Source organism: Petromyzon marinus, chromosome 46, assembly GCF_048934315.1.
Source record: "Petromyzon marinus isolate PM22_M1 ecotype Great Lakes invasive population chromosome 46, UKy_Petmar_22M1.pri1.0, whole genome shotgun sequence".
NCBI lineage: Eukaryota > Metazoa > Chordata > Hyperoartia > Petromyzontiformes > Petromyzontidae > Petromyzon > Petromyzon marinus.
Window position 1 is genome coordinate 14,371,824 of NC_133712.1, and position 20,594 is coordinate 14,392,417.

Below are 20,594 nucleotides of genomic sequence, written 5' to 3' on the forward strand. Positions count from 1 at the left end.
TTTATTTTTTAAAATATTTTTAGATCTGCCCATACTTTACCACGCTGGTCAATGCGGGTTGATTTAAGTGGATGAGGAGAATGGTTAAATTTTTTTCATGGAATAATTTTTCATGGTTTCAGAAGATGATGATGAGGGAGGGGGGGGGGGGGTATTTTCCGGAGCTCGGGCCCAGGCAGGTCCAGCTGAAGTTAAGCTCCGGTGGAGAGCATAGCCTACGGAGCATAGGAGTAGAGTACAATAATGCATTCTGTAGGCCAGCCGCAGCCTGGATGGGCGATCACCGTGTGCACAGCAGGCTTTACAGATGTTAAAAAATAGGGCACTCGATGTAACCATTACAAAGCGTACTGCACCCATTCAAAAAGGCACGATCCTGCAGACTAAAACACGGAGCAGATTATATTTATTTCCGCAAATAAATAAACGCCAACATCGAGTACAGTTATGTTGCAGATTGCATACACTGAAATAAGGAATGTTATTATGCAAACGCATTAGCAGCTTGTACCCCGGTGGAATATTACATTTAAAATACTTCAAACGTGTCCTGTAAGTGGTCTCGGGCCATACGAATGTGGAATTTCCACCAGTGGCTCAGGACGGCCAACGGAAATGAGCGTCTTGCATTGAAAATTCCCACAGAGATGGACACTTTGGTTGCAATGATTAAAATTACAATCCCGGCCATTCTCGGCGCAGAGCTAACCGGGAGATTGAGACTGGCGCCCTCTGCATCGCCGTGCCAGCGCCCCCCTAAAGGGGCAGGATGTTGACTTACTTCAAAAATGTAAATACTGTACGTGTAATGTAATACCAATTTTCAATGACGTGGTGTGTATAAAGTAAATCAAGACGCCCACTCTCACGGACCCCGCGTGTGGGGAACGTGAGCGAGCCTCCAACTAAGCGCGGCTCAGTTTAAACAAATACTGCAACACCACCTGTCCTGCCCTCCACCCGCCACCACCACCACCAACAACCCCTCCGCCTCCCCCACAGCGAAGTCAAATCCACGGGAACACGACGCGCACAATCGCGCGGGTGTCAGCGGCGTATGTCAAGGCGTGAGCCCTCGTTAGCCTAACGGGTAATTGGATCCTTGGGCCCGGTTGCTTCTTTGCGTTGTGCATTTAAAGTTGAAAATTGACACGGGCCGAGTGGCTTGTTAAATCTTTTTTTTTTTAAATCGGTGTTTACAACGTCCGTTCTCACGGCACATTCACCCGTGGCAAAAGGCATTCGCGCGATTGGCAGTCTCCTCGATTGAAATGCAAACATGAGAATCGTACGCACAACTGATCGGACCTGGTGATCGGTAAACGTGTAAAACCGGCGATGAGTCCCGCCAGATTCTGCCCGGCACCACCAGAGGTGGCACACATTTAGCAAGACCGTACCTGTTTGTGTGTGCTATATGGATAAAAGTGGATAATGTGATAACCTACTTAGTAAGTGATGTGACTGCATAATTCACTTTCATGGCGATCTAACGATGTTGGTACAAGCCATGTGTTGCGTCTCAGGTGGTGCTTACCTGGAAAAACGTTGGGTCTGGGCCAATGGAGTAAGTGGTGTGGTGTTGGGCTTCTAGTGAGCATCGATTAACGCTGATTATTTCACTCGCGATACGTGTATCGAATCGTGTGCGTAACAATACATTTACAATCAATGAATGAATGCAAATTGTGCGGTTCAAATCCAGCAGGCCGCCCCATTTATTACTGCGGAGTGCATTGACCGTAAAACACTCGGCGTCTGCTTCACAGCGGACGTTAAAGATCCCGCGATGCCATTCGAAACGAGTCGGGCATCGTGCGTTGGCGACACGGCCAAAATTAGAAAAAATACCTGCGGGTGGCTTCATTGGGATTCCATGGAAACATCGTCCTCCTGCATCCGTTGCCTGTGAAAAAAAACGCCCTCGCGGTCGCCTTGTGCTATTAGAATGGCTTTACGTGTGCTCAATAATAATTACGTGAACTTGGAGTCATTGAAATGCCAGAGTGAGAGAAAACGCGGCACCGAATCTCCAGCTGCAGCACAAGTCCAGATCATGGACATTGACGGAATCGTAGGTGGAGGCGCGGCGGTGAACGTGGACACGCCGGGTGGTGGGACTGACAATTAAACGGCACAGCTAAAAAGCCACAATTGTTGAATTCAGGCCATGTGCAAGAGCAATAGCACAGCTGGCAAGGGTCCCGATGTATGGAATGCATTGGGGCAGCCCGTCCAACATTCCCCACCCCGTGCTTTATAGCCTGGTGCTTGGGTCCCACCTGGCCCATGGGTGTCGATGCAGATGCACTGTTTGTACACATTGTGTTAGTCTATAGGTTCTATGTTAGTCGATGGGAACCTATTCTAGTCCGCGAGTCTCTATGCGAGTCTCCGATCAGCACCTTCGATTAACGCGGTCGGCTAAATACGGTGCGAAATAAGTTCAACACAGACGCATACTGTGGGTCTCTATGCGAGTCGATGGGTCACGATCCTCACAACGTCTGTGGGTTCTCAGTGGCATAGCACGAATAATGTGCGGCACGAGCAAGGTGCAAGCAATGAAACGGGTCCCAAACCCTACCCTGTCCAATTTCACTCTCCCCCCTCTTTGTAGCCCGGCACTTGGTCCCCCCCCCCCTCCCCTAACCGATCAGGAGTTGAACCCCGGGCGGACCGGGGATCGCGCTGCGGTGTCGAGGGCCCTGCGCCGCTGTTCTCGACGTGGCGCGAGCGGACTCGACCGTAACGGCTCGCATACCGTCCGTGGGAAACCTGCCATGCACCGACGCCACAGACCCCCCCCCGGCCGCTACCATGCACCCCACCCCGGCCCCCCCACCCGATCGCAGGTGAAGAAAGCACAGGCAGGAAAGAAACCGTTGCACACAGAGCGACCTGTGCAGGAAATCTGCGTGACTCGTGGGAATTTGTAGGAAAGATGAGTAAACCCTGTTTCAGACTGAAGGGGGCTGCTGCAGCCCTAGGTGCAACACGCGCGTGTCCGTCCGTCTCATTGCCTGCCTGTGTCGCCCATTAGTCTGTCTCTCTGTCTTTCGTTTCGTGTCGGGGTCTGTTGTCTGTGCTTCTCTGGTCAGAGTACGCTTGGTCTGACGCAAGCATCGTATTGACGTTGCCGCCACTTAGTGGTGAGCGGCGGCGGTGGTGGTTGCTTCTTTATGCGTGTGCATGCGTCTGTCTGCCACTCGGTTATTGTGCCTGTGCGCAAATGTGGTTCGTGTATTGTGTGTCTGTCTTGCTGTGTGTTGCGGGGAGCGGTGAGCGCATAAGGTGCGCTACGAACCCCCGGCGACCCGAGTTTGATTCCCGCTCACGGCCAACACCGGTGACAATTATTTGAACCTCAAATTAGTACCTGGTGCGGTGTGTAAACATCGCCACTGGGGAGACAAAGGTGACCGGGCGTGGTGTTGTCCACCCACCCCCTCGTGTGCCGTGCCGGCCATCATAGGTGTTCGCTAACAACACATGCCCCAACAGTATGTTAAGGCTATACGGGGGATATTTGTCTTTGTAATGCTGTGTACGAGTGACTGTCTATGCTGTGCCTGTCTGTGTGACTCTTTGCACTCCATACTGAAACATCTGTGAAAAAGAGCTTTATAGCTCATCGGATTCCTTCAATATAACATAAATATAGATTCTGATTCTGTCTGCTTGTCTGTGTCCATCTGTCTTCACGTCCATCATTTCATCTGCATGCCTATGGTCTGTGCGACTGTCTGTATTTCATTGTGCGCCTATTACTATCTATCTGTCACGACGTCGGCGTGTCTCTCTGGTCTGTGTGTTACTCGTCACTGTTAATCTGTGAGTGCTCTGTGTGACTGTTTACCTGTCACTGCAGTGGTCTGCTTGTCTCTGCGTGTCTGTCTGTATAGCAATCTATCGTGTCTCTACATTTGTCGTCTGCATCTATACAGCTGACACTTTAGCCGACGCATCATCTGTGTGCCTGTGGTCTTGCGTGTCCGTCCATATATGTCCCGTGGTCCGCGTGTCGTCTGCCTGCGTGTCTTCCTGTTTTCGTGTACGGCAGCCAGCAGAGCTATGCTCCTCGCCGAGCTCTGACATTGAGAAGTTTATATATTTAAAAAAAAGTTATTCGGATCAACAAAACACTGTGATTCTCGGAACGCTCCCTTGCCCGCGTGAGCCGCACCACGTTCCAACGCGTGAACAAGATTGATAATTCCGCTTCACCCAGCGATTGCGCACAACCATTCACAATTAAGTCGTCTTATAATTTCTCAAACACATTGTTAGCATCACACGCACACACGAAGAAAGAGGCGACAATTGTCTAGCGTGCAGAAAATCCCGACACGGGGACTATACTTCCGTGTGTCGCCGATACCGAAGGCCGGATGCTGGAGCCACCAGATCCTGGAGCGAGGATCCCGATGGCCAGCTTTTGATTGCAGCGTTCACGACATCAACTTGTTGATCCTTGGGATCACCGTCGCCATGGCAACTGCGATCACTATGGCCAGCATGGGGATACGTTTGATCCACGGTTTCTGGAATACACATGTGGGTGTAATTCTTACCATGTGTGTCATTCTCATCCTCAGAATGTGTATATATACGTCTCATTATATCATCTTTATTGTATACTAGCGATAAGTACCAAGCATTGCCCGGGCGAAAAAGACAGACACTCACATCGACTTACACACGCACACACATGGACTCGCACAGACAGACCTCGACTTTAGACACACACACATGGCGTTACACACACACATCAACTCACACACACACATGGATGCTGCTTTGGTGTAATGATTAGCAAACTGGACTTGCATTTCAGTGGTCGCCGGTTCGATCTCTTGGCAGGGCAGCGTAATTTGGTTCTCTACAGTTAGTTGATCGGCGGGACATGCGTGGTAGGGTAAAGTCTGGGTACGCCCACCTCCTCTGAGCCATGTGGCCAGCGTGGAGGAGCGGGGCCAAACACCCTCCAGAGGGGCCCTACATCTCCCTCTCGTGGAGGCCCTTCTGCCGGCAGAGGTGTGAGCCAGCCATTGTAGGGCTGCACCTTTATACTTTTTTTTTAATATAAAAACACAACATTCAGGCTAACAGAGATAAAGTGAGGGTGGGGAGGAGGAGCATTGTGAGAAGTGGCAGGTGAGAAGAGGTGATGGGTTGTTGATGGCTGTGGGTGAGGCCAGGTGAGAATGGCAACGGTAGGCGAGGATTGGTCGGTGCAGGGTGAGGAGTATCGTGGGAGGCGGGAGGCTCGGGTCGATGGTGAGCGCGATGAGGGAGTGAGCGGCAGGCGAGCCGTGGGCCCCACCTGGCTGGAGTCGTCGTCTCCCTCGAGCGAGGTGAGCAGCTCGTGGCAGCGCTGCAGCTCGGAGCCCAGCCAATCGCGGTCGTTCTCGCTCCACTGGCAGCGCTCCTGCCACTCGACAACGCGCGCACGGCTGTCCCTGTACTGCTCACGTGTGCGCACAAAGACAAAGACCACCCCCCCACCCCCCCATATAGCCTGAACAGAGTGTCGGGGAAAATGTTGTTAGCGAGCACCTATGAAGGCCGGCACGAGGGGGTGGGTGGCCAGCATCACACCCAGCCACCTTTTTCTCCCGAATGGCGATGTTTACTCACCGCACCAAATACTCATTTTAGGCTGAGTCTACCTAGGGGAGGCCCAGGATAATCGTCACTGGTGTTGGCCATGAGCGGGAATTGAACTCGGCTCGGTGGGTTCGTAGCCCATCGTAGCGCTAACCGCTACACGCGGGCACACACATACACGGAATTCCCCATGTCGCCTGCATTTTCATTGTTTAGTTTGTATACCCAGGAAGGCCACACCGAGCCTAAAGACTTTTTTAGGAGGGTCTTGCCAAGTTTTCGCTGTAGAGTGCGATGTTGCTGTCGCTGCTGTGCAGCGATGGTGCAGCGATGGTGCAGCGATGGTGCAGCGATGGTGCAGGTAAATGTTCAGCATTAGGATGTTTGGCCAATACCAGTTCCACTGTGTGTGTGGGTTTATCTATATAGGAGGGGAAATCGGAGAGAAACTGGGGAAACCCATGCAGGACAGGGGGCGAACACACAAATTCCACACAGAAAGCAGTGCCTGAGTCGGGAATCGAACCCAGACCCCCCTTGCTGTGAGACATCTACGCTATTGCTGTGCCACTACTCTGCCGCCTCAACAGACTGCTGGGGAAAGTGCTGTTAGCGAAGGCGTACAACAACACCAACAACCGCCATTCATCACTGAGCCAGGCTAAGTGCACTTCAATGCCACGTGAAGTATCCAAGCATCGTTAGAGGGAGGTGATGGAATAGAGTCATGGGACAGCCCAGTTTGGTTCAGGAAGGCTGTCCCGGTGTCCAATAAGATTTGTGAAAATCTGGATTTTTCTTTCTCCAATATATTCTTGCTTTGTGCTCGACTCAACATATAGTGGGCAGGGCCTGTGAGCAGCAGCAGCCTACGCCACGATCAGAAAGAGTGAAGAGGTTGCTCTGAGCGATAGAGTTGTCGTGGCTATGCGCACGTAGGTGGCTCTGACGGTGAGAGGGGCTGCCAGTTCACCCATGTCTCCCAGACACAAGGCAGCTTTACACACCGTCTCAGCGGTGCCAACTCTCGGCATCTCTAGCCGACTGGACATCTGTGAGACGGCTGGACATCTGTGACAAAAAGCTTTACAGCTAATTGGCTTTCCTCCAGTAGACGTAATTAAATATTCCGGCTCTGATTCTGGCCTCCGAGCTCGAAGCCAACCGAACGGCGAAACGCAACGACGCTCGCGCGCCCGACCCCGCGTTACCTCCTCCTGCATGAACTGGGCGCGATCGCGCGTGGCACGCAGCCTGTTGCGGAGCTCCGTGCCCGAGGCCCCGTCCCTGTCGCTGAGCTCCATGCCGGGGCCGTCGCCCTCGCCCTCCCTCTCGCTGGCGTCACCGAGCCCGGCCGAGCTGTCCACGCGCTCCGTGTCGGCGCGCAGCTCCGCCACCTCGGAGCACAGCTGCGTGTTCCGCTCCTTCGTGCTGCCCGGAGGAAGGTTGGGGAGGGGGGTCACGTGGTCCCCGTCGGGTCAATGTTCCCATCTTAAAGACCTTGCTAAAGCAGGGGCACACAGGTGGTACAAAATGCCAAGCGGCCAGCAACAAGCAGCAGCACCACCAACATCGTAATAGAGTTACGAACGCATTTATTGGAGCGAGCGAGGTTAAAAGAGATTTTGGGAAAGAGACGATGATGATGATGATGATGGTGTGAGAGGGAATTCCAGTGGGGCAGTGCGAGGGAAGATGCAGAAAGGGCAGTGAGGTGACCTGCAGTGTGGCGAGTGCGTGGGTGAGAGGGTGAATAAGTGGGCGAGTGGTTGAGTGTTGTTGTCAGCCTGCAGTGCGAATGGAGTAGTGGCCACGGGAGGTAATGACAGGGAAGTCAGCCTGCAGTGCGAATGCACTAGTGGCCACGGGAGGTAATGACAGGGGTGTCAGCTGTGATTGCGAAGGGACTGGTGGCTACGGGAATGATTGAGAAGTGACGGAAGAGGGCGGTGGAGTCTGCTGGTGGAGTGAGCGTCCAAAGTCAGCGAGAAGGTTCGGGAAGGGGGGCGTGGCCTCGGTCGGTATATAAGGGGGAGATGCGCGGGAGACTCGGGGCTCTTGCAGTGGGGGGACTCTGCCTGACGTCGAGTGAACGCGTCTTCAATAAAGTGCCACCTCAAGAGAAGCGAAGAGGCGTTTAACATGAGACATCCTCCCGGAGGACAGTCTCAAGTCTCTACAGGAATGGCCAACGGTGGAATTATGGGGTGGTTCCGTCACGATTAGTGCAGGAGCTGCCCAGAAACGAGTGTTGGCGTGGAGCCTGGCAGTTGGGGTGATGGTTGATGGGTGAGCAGTGATGGTTGGTGAGCGAGTACTGATGGTTGATGGGTAAGTGATGGTTGATGGGTGAGCAGTGATGAGTGATGGGGGAGCAGTGATGGTTGATGGGTAAGTGATGGTTGATGGGTGAGCAGTGATGGTTAAAGGGCGAGTACTGATGGTTGATATGTGAGCAGTGATGGTTGGTGGGCGAGCAGTGATTGTTGATGGGTGAGTAGTGATGGTTGGTGAGCGAGCAGTGATGGTTGATGGGCAAGCAGTGATGGTTGATGGGTGAGTGATGGTTGATGGGTGAGCAGTGATGGTTGATGGGTGAGCAGTGATGGTTGATGGGTGAGTGATGGTTGATGGGTGAGCAGTAATGGTTGATGGGTGAGTGATGGTTGATGGGTGAGCAGTGATGGTTGATGGGCGAACAGTGATTGTTGATGGGTGAGTGATGGTTGGTGGACGAGGTGTGATGGTTGATGGGTGAGCAGTGATGGTTGATGGGCGAGCAGTGATGGTTGATAGACGAGCAGTGATTGTTGATGGGTGAGCAGTGATGGTTGATGGGCGAACAGTGATTGTTGATGGGTGAGTGATGGTTGGTGGACGAGGTGTGATGGTTGATGGGTGAGCAGTGATGGTTGATGGGTGAGCAGTGATGGTTGATGGGTGAGCAGTGATGGTTGATGGGTGAGCAGTGATTGTTGATGGGTGAGCAGTGATGGTTGATGGGTGAGCAGTGATTGTTGATGGGTGAGCAGTGATTGTTGATGGGTGAGCAGTGATGGTTGATGGGCGAGGGGTGATGGGTAATGAGTGAGTGGTGAGCAGTGAGGAGAAGGAGGAAGCAGCACCTGAGTAGATCTAGCTTGAGTTGTGCGAGCTGTCCCCTGAGCTCCGACTTCTCGTCCTGCGCTCTCTGGAACTCCGCTTTCAGCCGCTGGCACTCCCTCTCGGCGCGCTCAAAGTACTCTGCGTGTCGTCGTGGGGGGGGGGGGGGTCGAGGGGGGAGGTCGTTGGTGGGGGGGGCATTTGAGGGGGGTAATTGGGGGCGACGGGGAGGGGGGGGCGCAGACAGTGGCGATGTCTTCGGCTGCACTCAAAACGGAGCGGCTTTGCTCAGACCGTCAGTCCGACGTGTGCCACTTGGCGATGTCATCGTTGGCCGCTTCACACTGGGCATGGCTGGTAGGGGGTTTCCCATCTTCGGGAGGTGGGATAATGGGGGGGTGTGGCGGCCCCCTTTTTAGAGGGGCCCCCCGGTAATTGAGTCCGGTCCACGGGTCGATTGGTCGACTCGGTGGGCAAATGGTTTGCGGTGCGGGCGTGCGTTGGTGGAGGGGATTGGGGGGGGGGGCGCACCTCTCAGCTGGGCGACCTGCTCGTCCACTTGGGTCTCCTCGCTATCTCCCGGTGGTGCCGAGCGAGTGGAGCCGCACGCTCTCTCGAGTTCCATCCGAGCCCGCTCCAGCTCCTCCTGCCACCGCACGCACGCATGCGCACACGCGCGCGCGTGCTCATCATTGCAGCGCGTTCATTGCGGTGCGACGTGGATTCTTTGCCTCCTGGCGTGCTGACGTGACCCCATCTCAAGGCGCTGCCAAGACAACACTGGGCACGCTGTTTTAACGAAGTCACGTTTTCACGCGCAAAGTCCTTGAGGCTCAAGCCGAGACCGCCAACTCGTCCCGCTCGAGAAGACAAGATTTGGGCCCAGCATCTCAGCGGTGCCAGCTCAACACCTCTGGACCTCTGAGCAAGTGCTGTTAGTGAGCACCTGTTCCGGCTGGCACAGCCCCATCCTACGCTCGTGAGCCAACACGGGTGGGGGGGCTAGGACATACTCTTTGGTTTTTTCGGTAAAGTCACGTAGGTAAAAAATAAAATTAATTAAAATGAAGACAAATAAATTAAATCACGACGTTTCGGAGGCAACACAAGCAACCGTCTTCAGGTGTGACTGCTCCAGCAAAGTTACTGAAGCGTATGAAGAGAGTTATTATTTTTCACCTACGTGAGTTTACCGACAAAACCAAAGAGTATGGATCCTTGCAGTCACGAAAACTTCAAATCTAGAAGGGCTAGGACATGTTGAGATGTTAATGGCCACGGATGTTGGTCGTGGACTGGAATCTAACTCGGGTGCCAGCTTTGCATCTCGAGCCCTCAGCCACCCGGCCACGGCCCAGCGGCATGGCTATCGAGTGCGCAGGTGGTCCAACCACGCCGGGAAATCGGACGAGGAGCCCCCACTGCGATCCTTGCGACGGAGACCCACAGCGGGCGGGCTACGCCGTGGACGACTCTTCACGAGTGGGAATGGCCATGCTGTGGCCCCCCATCCCACCGTGCCCCCCCCTGCGGTGTGGCCCCCCTCCCTCCTGTCCCCCCCACTGTGGCCCCCACCATTGTGCCACCCCCCTGCTGTATCCCCCCCACCCCGTCGCGCCCTCCCCCCCCCCGCTTCGCTGTGCCCCCGCCCCCCCCCGTTGTGTCCCCCCCCCTCCTGCTGTGCCCACCCCATCGGCCCGCTGTTGCCCCCCACCCAGCCGCAGCCCCCCCCCCCCCACCACGCCCCGCACCTGCAGCTCGGCGATGTCGGCCTCCTGCTCGGCCGACACCTGCTCGGCGGTGGCGCTCAGCGCCGCCATCTCGTCCTCGACGGTGGCGGCCCCGTCACGCTCGGCGGAGATGGCTCCCTCGCGGTGCTCGCGGAGCTCCTCCATCTCCTGGCCCACGGCGCGCAGCTCGGCTGGGACGCAGCGCACAGAGACAAAAAGGTCCCCCGTGTAGCAGCACGCTCGCACGCTGGGCGGTGCGAGCGTGCGGTTGGCGAGCAGCGGATACCAAGAAGAGCGACACGGCGCACGCGAAATAATTTTTTTTTTATTTGAACAGGTAAGGCCTACTGAGCTATCTAGGTCTTTTTTTCAGAAGCGACCTGGCCATCACAAATGCAATGAAGTGGGCTTATCATCACGTGGACATGTATAGCAGCCAAATACTCTGAACGCGTGAATGTTGATTCTAAATGTGGAGGGAAAAACCGGAGGACCCGGAGAAAAATTCAAGCGACCACGGGGAAAGAGAGAGAGACACGCAAACTCCAAATATACAACAGACGTCGGTGTTGGGATCGTACCCACGACCTCATGTAAACCAGGCGAGGTAGTTAACATCTCCTAGCCACCGTGACGCCACTCGAGGTTGGTGCGGTAACTAGCGCCGTGCCCCGGCCGCCTTTGTCTCTCCAGTGCCGATGTGTACACATCGCACCGGGTACTCATTTAAGGCTGAGTCGACCGAGGGGATGCCCAGGCTCAAGATATAATCGTCACTGGTGTTAGCTTTGAGCGGGAATCGAACTGGGGTCGTAGGATTTGTAGCGCAGTGCACTCACCACTTGCACTAACGCTTCCTAGATGTGCGTGCATCGCAACGCATGCACGCAGAGACCGGTTGAGCGGGTGCTGTTCACGAGCACCTATTGAACCGGGTCTACGTCAATCATGGTGAACGATGCTACAAGCCGCCCAGCAGATTGACGCTTGAGGGCAAGCGTCCCAAACCTGTGAGCAACCCAGGTGTTCCGGGTGAAGGGAAAGTAGTGTACAGGGGGGGGCAGCAGAGGAGATGGAGTGACGGACCCTCCCAGTACGTCACCTTGCAGGCTCTGGATCTGCCGCAGGTAGCCCTCTGCCTTCTGCGCCGACTGGAACTGCTCCTCCTCTAGCAGCACTGCCAAGCGGGGACACGCAAGAACACACGGAGAGATCACCGCCGCCACCGCGTGCTCTACACACACCGATGGAGCGAGCAATGTTTGCGGGCGCCTGTTAAAGTCGGAGCGGAGCAGGAGCGGGTCGTGTGGTAAGCAGGGCCGGATGAAGGTTCTTGTAGGCCCAAGGCACTTCTGTTTCGTAGGTCTTCAGTGATCACTTATTACAAGCTGGCACTGTTGCTGCCCCATGTTACTACAAACGACGCTGTCACCATGCTTGTCTCAGGTGTAGCACAGCAACGCCGCCTCGCATTCCCTTGCACTGCCCTCTGTCGAGAATGTGCGATAAACACCATTTGAAGATGCTGTTGATAATTTTGCAATTTACAAAAAAATCTCGAAAAGTTCATCTCCGGTGTTAATTTTTCTCACCTTATGATGAAGAAAAAAATAACGATTGACATGCCTCTTTGTATAAACACTTTACCTATCCCTGCGATATAAATATATTTATGCAAGAAGATATCTTGGTTTACATTTTTATCATGCAAGCACATTTATTTATTTCGTAGACCCTTTAGTTTTCGTAGGCCCTAGGCACAGTGGCTACTGTGACCTATTGGATAATACGGCTGGCAGTCTTCGTCTTCCCAGTGCTGATGTGTACACAACCCATGAAGTTATCATTTAAGTTCACCGAGATGGAGAAGGCCCAGAATAAGTTTTGATAATTTAGTGACACAGCACTGACTGCTGTACAGCAGCTGTAACTGCAGGTGGACACTTAGCGCACACGCCGTTCAGGATATACGCGGGTGTGCCGGCAGGGCGGAGGAACTGGGGCAAGGGTCACGGTAGACCTCGTAGGGAGGATCCTAGAACCCTCTGGTGGGTTCGAGAAGGCGGAGCCAAGCCGCACCGAGGGGAATAAAAGCAGCGGAAAGCTAGAGCTCCGGGCTGCCGGTTCTGGGAGTGGACTCGTCTCGCTGTCGCTGTCATCGCTGCCACCTTCGCCCGATCCTTGCGTGGCCGGACAGTGGTTGGCTGTCTCGTTCGACGCCGTCGGTGCAACACGGACATGGTCGTGTCTGGGCCGGGTCGTACGGCAGCGTGGTCGTGGGAGGGAGAGAAGGGGCCGGAGTTGGTGGCGTGAACGCGAGAGATAATAAAGCGAAGGACGGTGCCCGCTGCGACGACCTCGTCTCTGACTGAGTGTGTGTGCGCCGCACACCACCCGCACACACACACTAGCCTCGAGAAGAAGGAAGGAGAGACCTACGACACTACAATAGGACTTGCTACAGATGTTGGCCGTGGCCAAGAATCCAACTCAGGTGGCTGGCTTCGTAAGGCAGTGTGCTAACCACTGCGCCACCACTCTCCGCAGACCTATGAATTACCTCACACTCACAAGGAGATGCACAGAGACACGGGGACACTTCGTAAAACAGATGCACTCACACACAGAGAGAGACACTCTTACACACGTGTATTCCCACCCCCATTTCCACGTCTCTCTGCATCACACATCGTCCTATGCCCCTCGTGCCCTTCCGTGTCCCCTCTTTCTCCCCGTGTCCCCATATTCCATGACATCTCCCATGTCCCTCCATGCCCCGACCACCCCCACCCACCCCCCCCCGTGTCCCTGCGTGTCTCTATCTCTCTCTCTCTTGTGTCCATCACCCTCCTACGTCCCCACCGTGACCCCCGTGTCTCCATGAACCCGTTGCGTCCCCTTGGTGTCCCCGCGTCTCCCCGTGCCCCGGTGCTGGCCGTCACCCTGCAGCTGACGACATTTCATCTCCCTGCTGCGCCACAAAGAACCCTGTAAGGTCTGTAATAGACTCTTGGGACAAGTGCTGTTGGTGAGCACCAAAGACAAAGATCCCCGTATAGTCTGTAAAAGACTGTTGGGACAAGTGCTGTTAGTGAGGAACTGTGAAGGCCGGCACGGCCAACACCACGCCCGGGCGCCTTTGTCTCCCCAGTGACGATGTTTACACACCACACCAGGTACTCATTTGAGGCTGCGTCGGCCTCGGGGAGTCCCATGACCGGTTCAGATAATCGGCACTGGGTGTTGACCGTGAGCAGGAATCGAACTCGGGTCGCTGGGTTCGTAGCGCAGCGCGCGGACCGTTGCACTACCGCTCCCCACACGTGCATGGTGATACACTCGCACTCTCACAAACAAAACAATACACTCTCACACATAACTATACACTCTCACACGCACAGCGATACACACTCACCAGTACCGGATTATCCTCGTAACAAAAGTAGCATATGCTACGGGCCTCCCACTTTCAAGGGCCTCACGCTAAATGCTTTCAAGCTATCAATTCCGGTTCAGTGAATCTGCATTTGCTCTATTGCTAAAGTACTATACTGCCTTCAACTTTTACGAACGACTGGGTGTTTAAGGTTAGCGATTTGTTATATTCTCTGGCTGTATAGCAAATGAAAAAATACAATTACTTTACTGTGCAAGTAAAAAATGTATGTGTTTGAATGTGTTCTTTTTTAGTTTGGGCCCCTTCATAACATATGCTACAGGCCCCGCACTGGCTTAATTCGGCACTGTCTCCAGCGCTTAGCAGAATTGGAGTCAAATGTCCCCACTGCGGTCCTGTCTGCCCACAGGGGCTGCTGTGGAGGCCGCACAGCTCTTGGCGATAATCCCGAGATCATCTGGATCGGTGGGAATGGGTTGACCACTATGAATCGGCTGCCGCGGGGTTAGGTGTTGGGCAGTAAATGGTAGTCGTACAGCAACATCCATCGTTGTCTTGTAATTGTTGTGCTCTTACCTGCCTCCCCCACCCCGTGTCTCCCTGTGCCCCCCCATGTCCTTGTGTCTCCCGTGTATTCCCACCCCCATGTCCACGTCTCTCTGCATCACACATCGTCCTATGCCCCTCGTGCCCTTCCGTGTCCCCTCTTTCTCCCCATGGCCCCATATTCCATGACATCTCCCATGTCCCTCCATGCCCTGACCCCCACCCCCCCGTGTCTCTGCGTGTCTCTATCTCTCTCTCTCTTGTGTCCATCACCCTCCTATGTCCCCACCGTGACCCCCGTGTCTCCATGAACCCGTTGCGTCCCCTTGGTGTCCCCGCGTCTCCCCGTGTCCCGGTGCTGGCCATCACCCTGCAGCTGACGACATTTCATCTCGCTGCTGCGCGCGACCTCGCGAGCGCTGGCGAGCTCCCGCCGTAGGCGCAGCACCTCCTCGGACGGCACCTCCTCCTGCTCCTCGACCACCACCCCATCCTGCTCCTTCTCCTCCACCACCACCACCGCCGTCGCGTCTACCGGGGGAGACACCGTGCGTCACGCTTCCCACCCGCACGCGAAGCGTAAATGCGTTCGCTCCGTCCGTTGTAACTCTCGGAGCGACGGCGCACGGCGACGTGAAGTTGCGTTGCCATTGAAGATTCGCAGTGGTGGAGAAATCCGGCCAGGTTTGATCAGTTTTCCAAAACTTGGTGATAATGGACACACAACTAAAATCTGCACTGAAAGTATTGATCGTCGGCATGCAGGGGGATGACATCACCATGTGCGATGTCGTCACTCGAGAACCCATCTTCATTGCAGCCGGCACCCTGAGGGATTCGAACCCAGGACCTCGGTGGTGCCTGGCCCAGCACCCGGAATTCTGAGGCACCAACTTTGCCACCGTCTCAGACGAACGTTTTGAAACAATGAAGGAGTCGCGACTGCGACAGACGGACCCCAACCCTAGCCCACGAGCATCCCTCTAGCGGAGTGTGCTAACCACCGCGCCACCGCTCCACCGCCCGCGGAAAGTGTGAATTTGCTTGAAGACAACCGTCGCCCCTCGCCCAAAGGGACTGCTGGATGCTGCGTGGTTGGGTTCTGTGCATCTTTTGCCGTTGGTGAGGTCGACGAACCTGGCACGGCGACGCCATCCTGGGTCTGGTCGTCCATCTTCGCGGAACAGCCGCAAGGGCAGTGGCCTGAGTGCAGCAGCCCCAACGGTCAAGAGCGGACAGAACGTGACAGCAGGGCACAGCAGGTATCGTCGCGATTGAGGCAGCAGGTAATAGATGATGTCAGCTGAATATACAAAAGCATTGATCAGAGAGTTGATGTTGTTGAGTCGAGGGCAAGAATCGCTGAAGTCGGACATCAGAAGAGAGCATTCTGCAGCAGACAGGTGTGCAACAGCTGACAGCATCAGACATCATATTACAGATAGCATGACATCGCACATCATGACCCACCACCCTACGTCACATACCACTCATCATCACACACCACTCATCATCACACCCCACCCATCATCACACCCCACCCATCATCACACCATACCCATCATCACGCCCCACCCATCGTCACACATCATCCATCATCACACCCCACCCATCATCACACCCCACCCATCATCACACCCCACCCATCACTACACCCCACCCATCATCACACCCCACCCATCGTCACACCCCACCCATCATCACATTCCACCCATCATCACACATCAACCATCATCACACCCTACCCATCATCACACCCCACCCATCACTACACAGCACCCATCATCACACCCCACCCATCATCACACCCTACTTATCACAACACCCATCATCACACCCCACCCATCATCACACCCCACCCATCGTCACACCCCACCCATCATCACATTCCACCCATCATCACACATCAACCATCATCACACCCTACCCATCATCACACCCCACCCATCACTACACAGCACCCATCATCACACCCCACCCATCATCACACCCTACTTATCACAACACCCATCATCACACCCCACCCATCATCACACATCAACCATCATCACACCACACCCATCATCACATCCCACCCATTACCACACATCACCCATCATCACATCTCACCCATTACCACACCATACCCATCATCACACCCCACCCATCATCACACATCAACCATCATCACACCCCACTCATCACAACACCCATCATCACACCCCACCCATCATCACACATCAACCATCATCATACCCTACCCATCATCACACCACACCCATCATCACACCCCACCCATCACCACACATCACCCATCATCACACCCCACTAATCACCTCACCCATCATTACACCCCACCCATCATCACACATCAACCATCATCACACCCCACCCATCACCACACCCATCATCACACCCCACCCATCACCACACACCACTGATCATCACACAACAACCGCTATTGACCACGAAGTAGCGTTCACGTCACCATGGCGCTTGTGCCAAGCTATGTGCACGTTAAAGGCCACGTGAAGTGTCGAATGCCCTCTGGCAGGAGGTCACGGGACAGACCCATGTGCCATGGGTCGACTGACTGAGATGACTGGCCGATGCACCACCTGTGCCCCCTACACCACCCATCATCATAATTATACCACCAATCAACACACACCTCCGATTAGTACGGTTGGCTACGTACGGTGGGAAATTACTTCAACATACACAAACACAACTCACCCATCATCACACACCCACCCATCATCACACCCCATTCATCATCACACACTATACATCACACACCCACCCTACCCATCACACGCCACACATCACATACCACCCATCATCACACACCATACATCACACACCACCCATCATCACACACCGATCATCATACACACCCATCCATCACGCGCCACACATCACACAAAAACAATGATCCCCCGTATAGCCTGTAACAGACTGTAGGGGCAAGTGCTGTTAGCGAGCACCTATGTGGGCCGGCACGGCACGCGAGGGGGTGGGTGGCCAACACCACGCCCGGCCGCCTTTGTCTCCGCAGTGGCGATGTTTACAACACCGCACCAGGTACTCATTTGAGGCCGAGTCGACCTAGGGGGAGGCCCAGGACCGGTTCAAATAATCGCCACCGGTGTTGTTGGCCGCGAGCGCGAATCGAACCCGGGGCCGCGGGGGGTCACGCAGCGCAGCACAGCAGCTCACCGCTACACTACCGCTCCCCACACAGCCACCCATCATCAACACACCGCAGATAAACAGCTGTCGCTATGAAGCAGCAAGCAGCAGCAGCAGCGACAGTAACAGCAGCATCAGCAGGAGGAGGTGTTGTTATAACCCGGTGGGGTATTTGTGTGTGTGTGTGCCATCACTCGGTGAACGAGGGGGCTCACCCAACCCGACTCGGCGCCGCTGCTATCCTCCGGCCGCCTGTCGCCACGGCGCCCAGCACCGCGGAGAGCGACAGCCCCGGGGGGGCCACGGAGCTCGCGGCCGCCTCGGGGGGGCCACGGAGCTCGCGGGCTCCTCGGGGGGGCCACGGAGCTCGCGGGCCGCCCCGGGGCCACGGAGCTCGCGGGCCGCCCCGGGGCCACGGAGCTCGCGGGCCGCCCCGGGGCCACGGAGCTCGCGGCCGCCCCGGGGGGGCCACGGAGCTCGCGGGCTCCGTCTGCTTCTCCTCCCCACGCCCTCTCGCCCATCATTTGGCACTTTGTCATTCGCGCGACTGTTTGCAGCAATGATTTAATATTAACATCTACGCGTGTGTGTGTGGAACACGGACAACGACAGCGTAGACCGCGCGTCATTATAAACGTACATTACACGTTTAAAATGCACGTTGAAGAAACGATGCCGGGGGAAGATTAAGCGATATGCATGAGGGCAGCAGCAGCAGCAGCTTAAGCAGCAGCAGCACTTCGCCGTTATGTCGCCTACGAAGGTTAGGGGCAGAGCGCCCTCGATCTGAAATTTACGAGCCCCCTCTCAATCCAAGGGTGAGGGGGGGTGGTGTAATTACGAGCCCTGTAGGTGTGACATTTACCTCACGATTTGTGGACAAAACAAATGCAGTCGAGGAACCGTGGCTGACAGACGCGCTATGAGAGAAGAAGACTCCCCATCACCCCCCTCTCCGCCCGCAAGGCCCGAGTTGGTACGGTCCGGCGAGACGAGCGAGTCGATCGACGCGGGCTATTCCATTTGCTCAATCAAGGGGGGGGGGGTGCCTACAACGGCGCAACTTACACCGGATGTCCAAGATTAATTCACACGATCGGGTGTCGATGCGCTTCTGCTGGCATTGGTGCACAGGCACAAAACAAAGAACAAAAACCCCACACATAGGCGACGTTTCGGACAATGGCCCCGTATGCTATGACGGGCACCTGCTGGGCCTGAGACATCCCCTGCAAAACGAATGTCGTGGTCTGAGCATTATATCCTGTAATTAGTGAGGCTTCTCTGGGCGGGGTTTTTTTAATCTTATTTTAAACGTGCATACGAAAAGTATCCGGGGTCTAAGAACCTGGGGCCCAGGGGCCGTCCATAAATGACGTCACGCACCTAGAGGGGGGGGGGGTCAGACATTTGTGACGATGTGTGACGAGAGGGGGGGGGGGTGAGAAATGTGACGTCACATCAAAATGCGCAACTTTAAATAAATATAGACAACACGTTCTACTTAATTAAATAGACTTTTTAATAACTGTTTTCTCCGACAACATCAGAGTGTAGCGGCACATTAAATACGCACTACAAAGACAATAGTTTAAAGCCATTTGAAGCATGTTTTATTTTGGGGGGGGGGGCGGGGGGGCAGAGCTTTGTGACGTCATATTTGAGGGGGGGTCTGACTTTTTGTAACGCCGTGTGACGATGGGGGGGGGGGGTCAAAAATCGTCCAAGATCGCGTGACGTCATTTATGGACGGCCCCCCAATCGCCACCTCTCCACGCCTCCCTGGGTGTGTACGGGGTCAGGGATACGCGTCAGCGTTCAAGGGTTTACGTTAAAGGGTTTGGGTGAGAGTTAAGGCTACATAGGTACGAAGGGGTTAAGTGCCGGTGGCGACGCCACTCCTACTAAGCGTCCAACGGCGTCGTGCGAGTGTGGGGTTGTGCATTGTAAAGTTGGCACAGTATGGGGGGGGGGGGATAGAGCTGGTTCGTCTCTGCCGATCATCTCAGTCAGCCAACCCATGGCACCTGCTGGGTCTGCTGTCAGCAGCGAGTCTTCGACACTTCACGTGATGGCCTCAAAGTGCACCTGGCCTGGCACAGGCGCCGTGGTGACGTCACTTGGTGGCGAATGGCGGGTGTTGGTATCGCATTGTAAAAGATGCGTCACTACAGGTGGCCAGCAGAGGGCATCACGTAGCTATGTATTGTAAAAATTGTGGTACTACGTGGCCAGCAGAGGGCATCACATAACCATGGATTGTAAACGTTGTGGTCCGACGCGCGTGGTCACCAAGTGGACATCACGTAGCCATGGATTGTAAACATTGTGGTACTACACGCGTGGCCACCAAGAGGACATCACGTAGCCATGGATTGTAAACATTGTGGTACTACACGCGTGGTCACCAGAGGGAATCACGAAGCCATGGATTGTAAACATTGTGGTACTACACGCGTGGCCACCAAGAGGACATCACGTAGCCATGGATTGTAAACATTGTGGTACTACACGCGTGGTCACCAAGAGGACATCACGTAGCCATGGATTGTAAACATTGTGGTACTACACGCGTGGTCACCAAGAGGGCATCACGTAGCCATGGGTTGTAAACATCGTGGTACTACACGCGTGGCCACCAAGAGGGCATCACGTAGCCATGAATTGTAAACATTGTGGTACTACACACGTGGTCACCAAGAGGGCATCACGTAGCCATGAATTGTAAACATTGTGGTACTACACGCGTGGTCACCAAGAGGGCATCACATAACCATGGGTTGTAAACATTGTGGTATTACACGCGTGGTAACCAAGAGGACATCACGTAGCCATGGATTGTCAAAATTGTGGTACTACACGCGTGGTCACCAGAGAGAATCACGTAGCCATGGATTGTAAACATTGTGGTACTACACGCGTGGCCACCAAGAGGGCATCACGTAGCCATGGATTGTAAACATTGTTGTACTACACGCGTAGCCACCAAGAGGGAATCATGTAGCCATGGATTGTAAACATTGTGGTCCTACACGCGT

General features: G+C 54.8%; 1 protein-coding gene across 4 annotated transcripts; it reads right to left on the minus strand.

Moving 5' to 3' along the window:
• Positions 1-389: 389 nt before the first annotated feature.
• LOC116952341 (sarcolemmal membrane-associated protein-like) lies at positions 390-18,916 on the minus strand. Of its 4 annotated transcripts, none has more exons than XM_032971600.2 (10): positions 18,422-18,916; positions 15,523-15,588; positions 14,755-14,916; positions 11,545-11,619; positions 10,464-10,633; positions 9,244-9,358; positions 8,736-8,853; positions 6,822-7,041; positions 5,327-5,431; positions 390-4,544 (listed from the first exon to the last, which is right to left on the minus strand). In XM_032971600.2, exons 2-10 carry the CDS (start codon positions 15,557-15,559, stop codon positions 4,452-4,454), a joined length of 1,095 nt encoding a protein of 364 aa, XP_032827491.1. In that variant the 5' UTR covers positions 15,560-15,588; positions 18,422-18,916; the 3' UTR covers positions 390-4,451. The 4 variants fall into 4 exon arrangements, with proteins under 4 accessions (XP_032827491.1, XP_032827489.1, XP_032827490.1 ...); XM_032971598.2 differs by having other exon boundaries at positions 5,327-5,467; positions 18,422-18,914; XM_032971599.2 differs by lacking the exon at positions 18,422-18,916 and adding an exon at positions 18,197-18,371 and having other exon boundaries at positions 5,327-5,467.
• Positions 18,917-20,594: the final 1,678 nt, after the last annotated feature.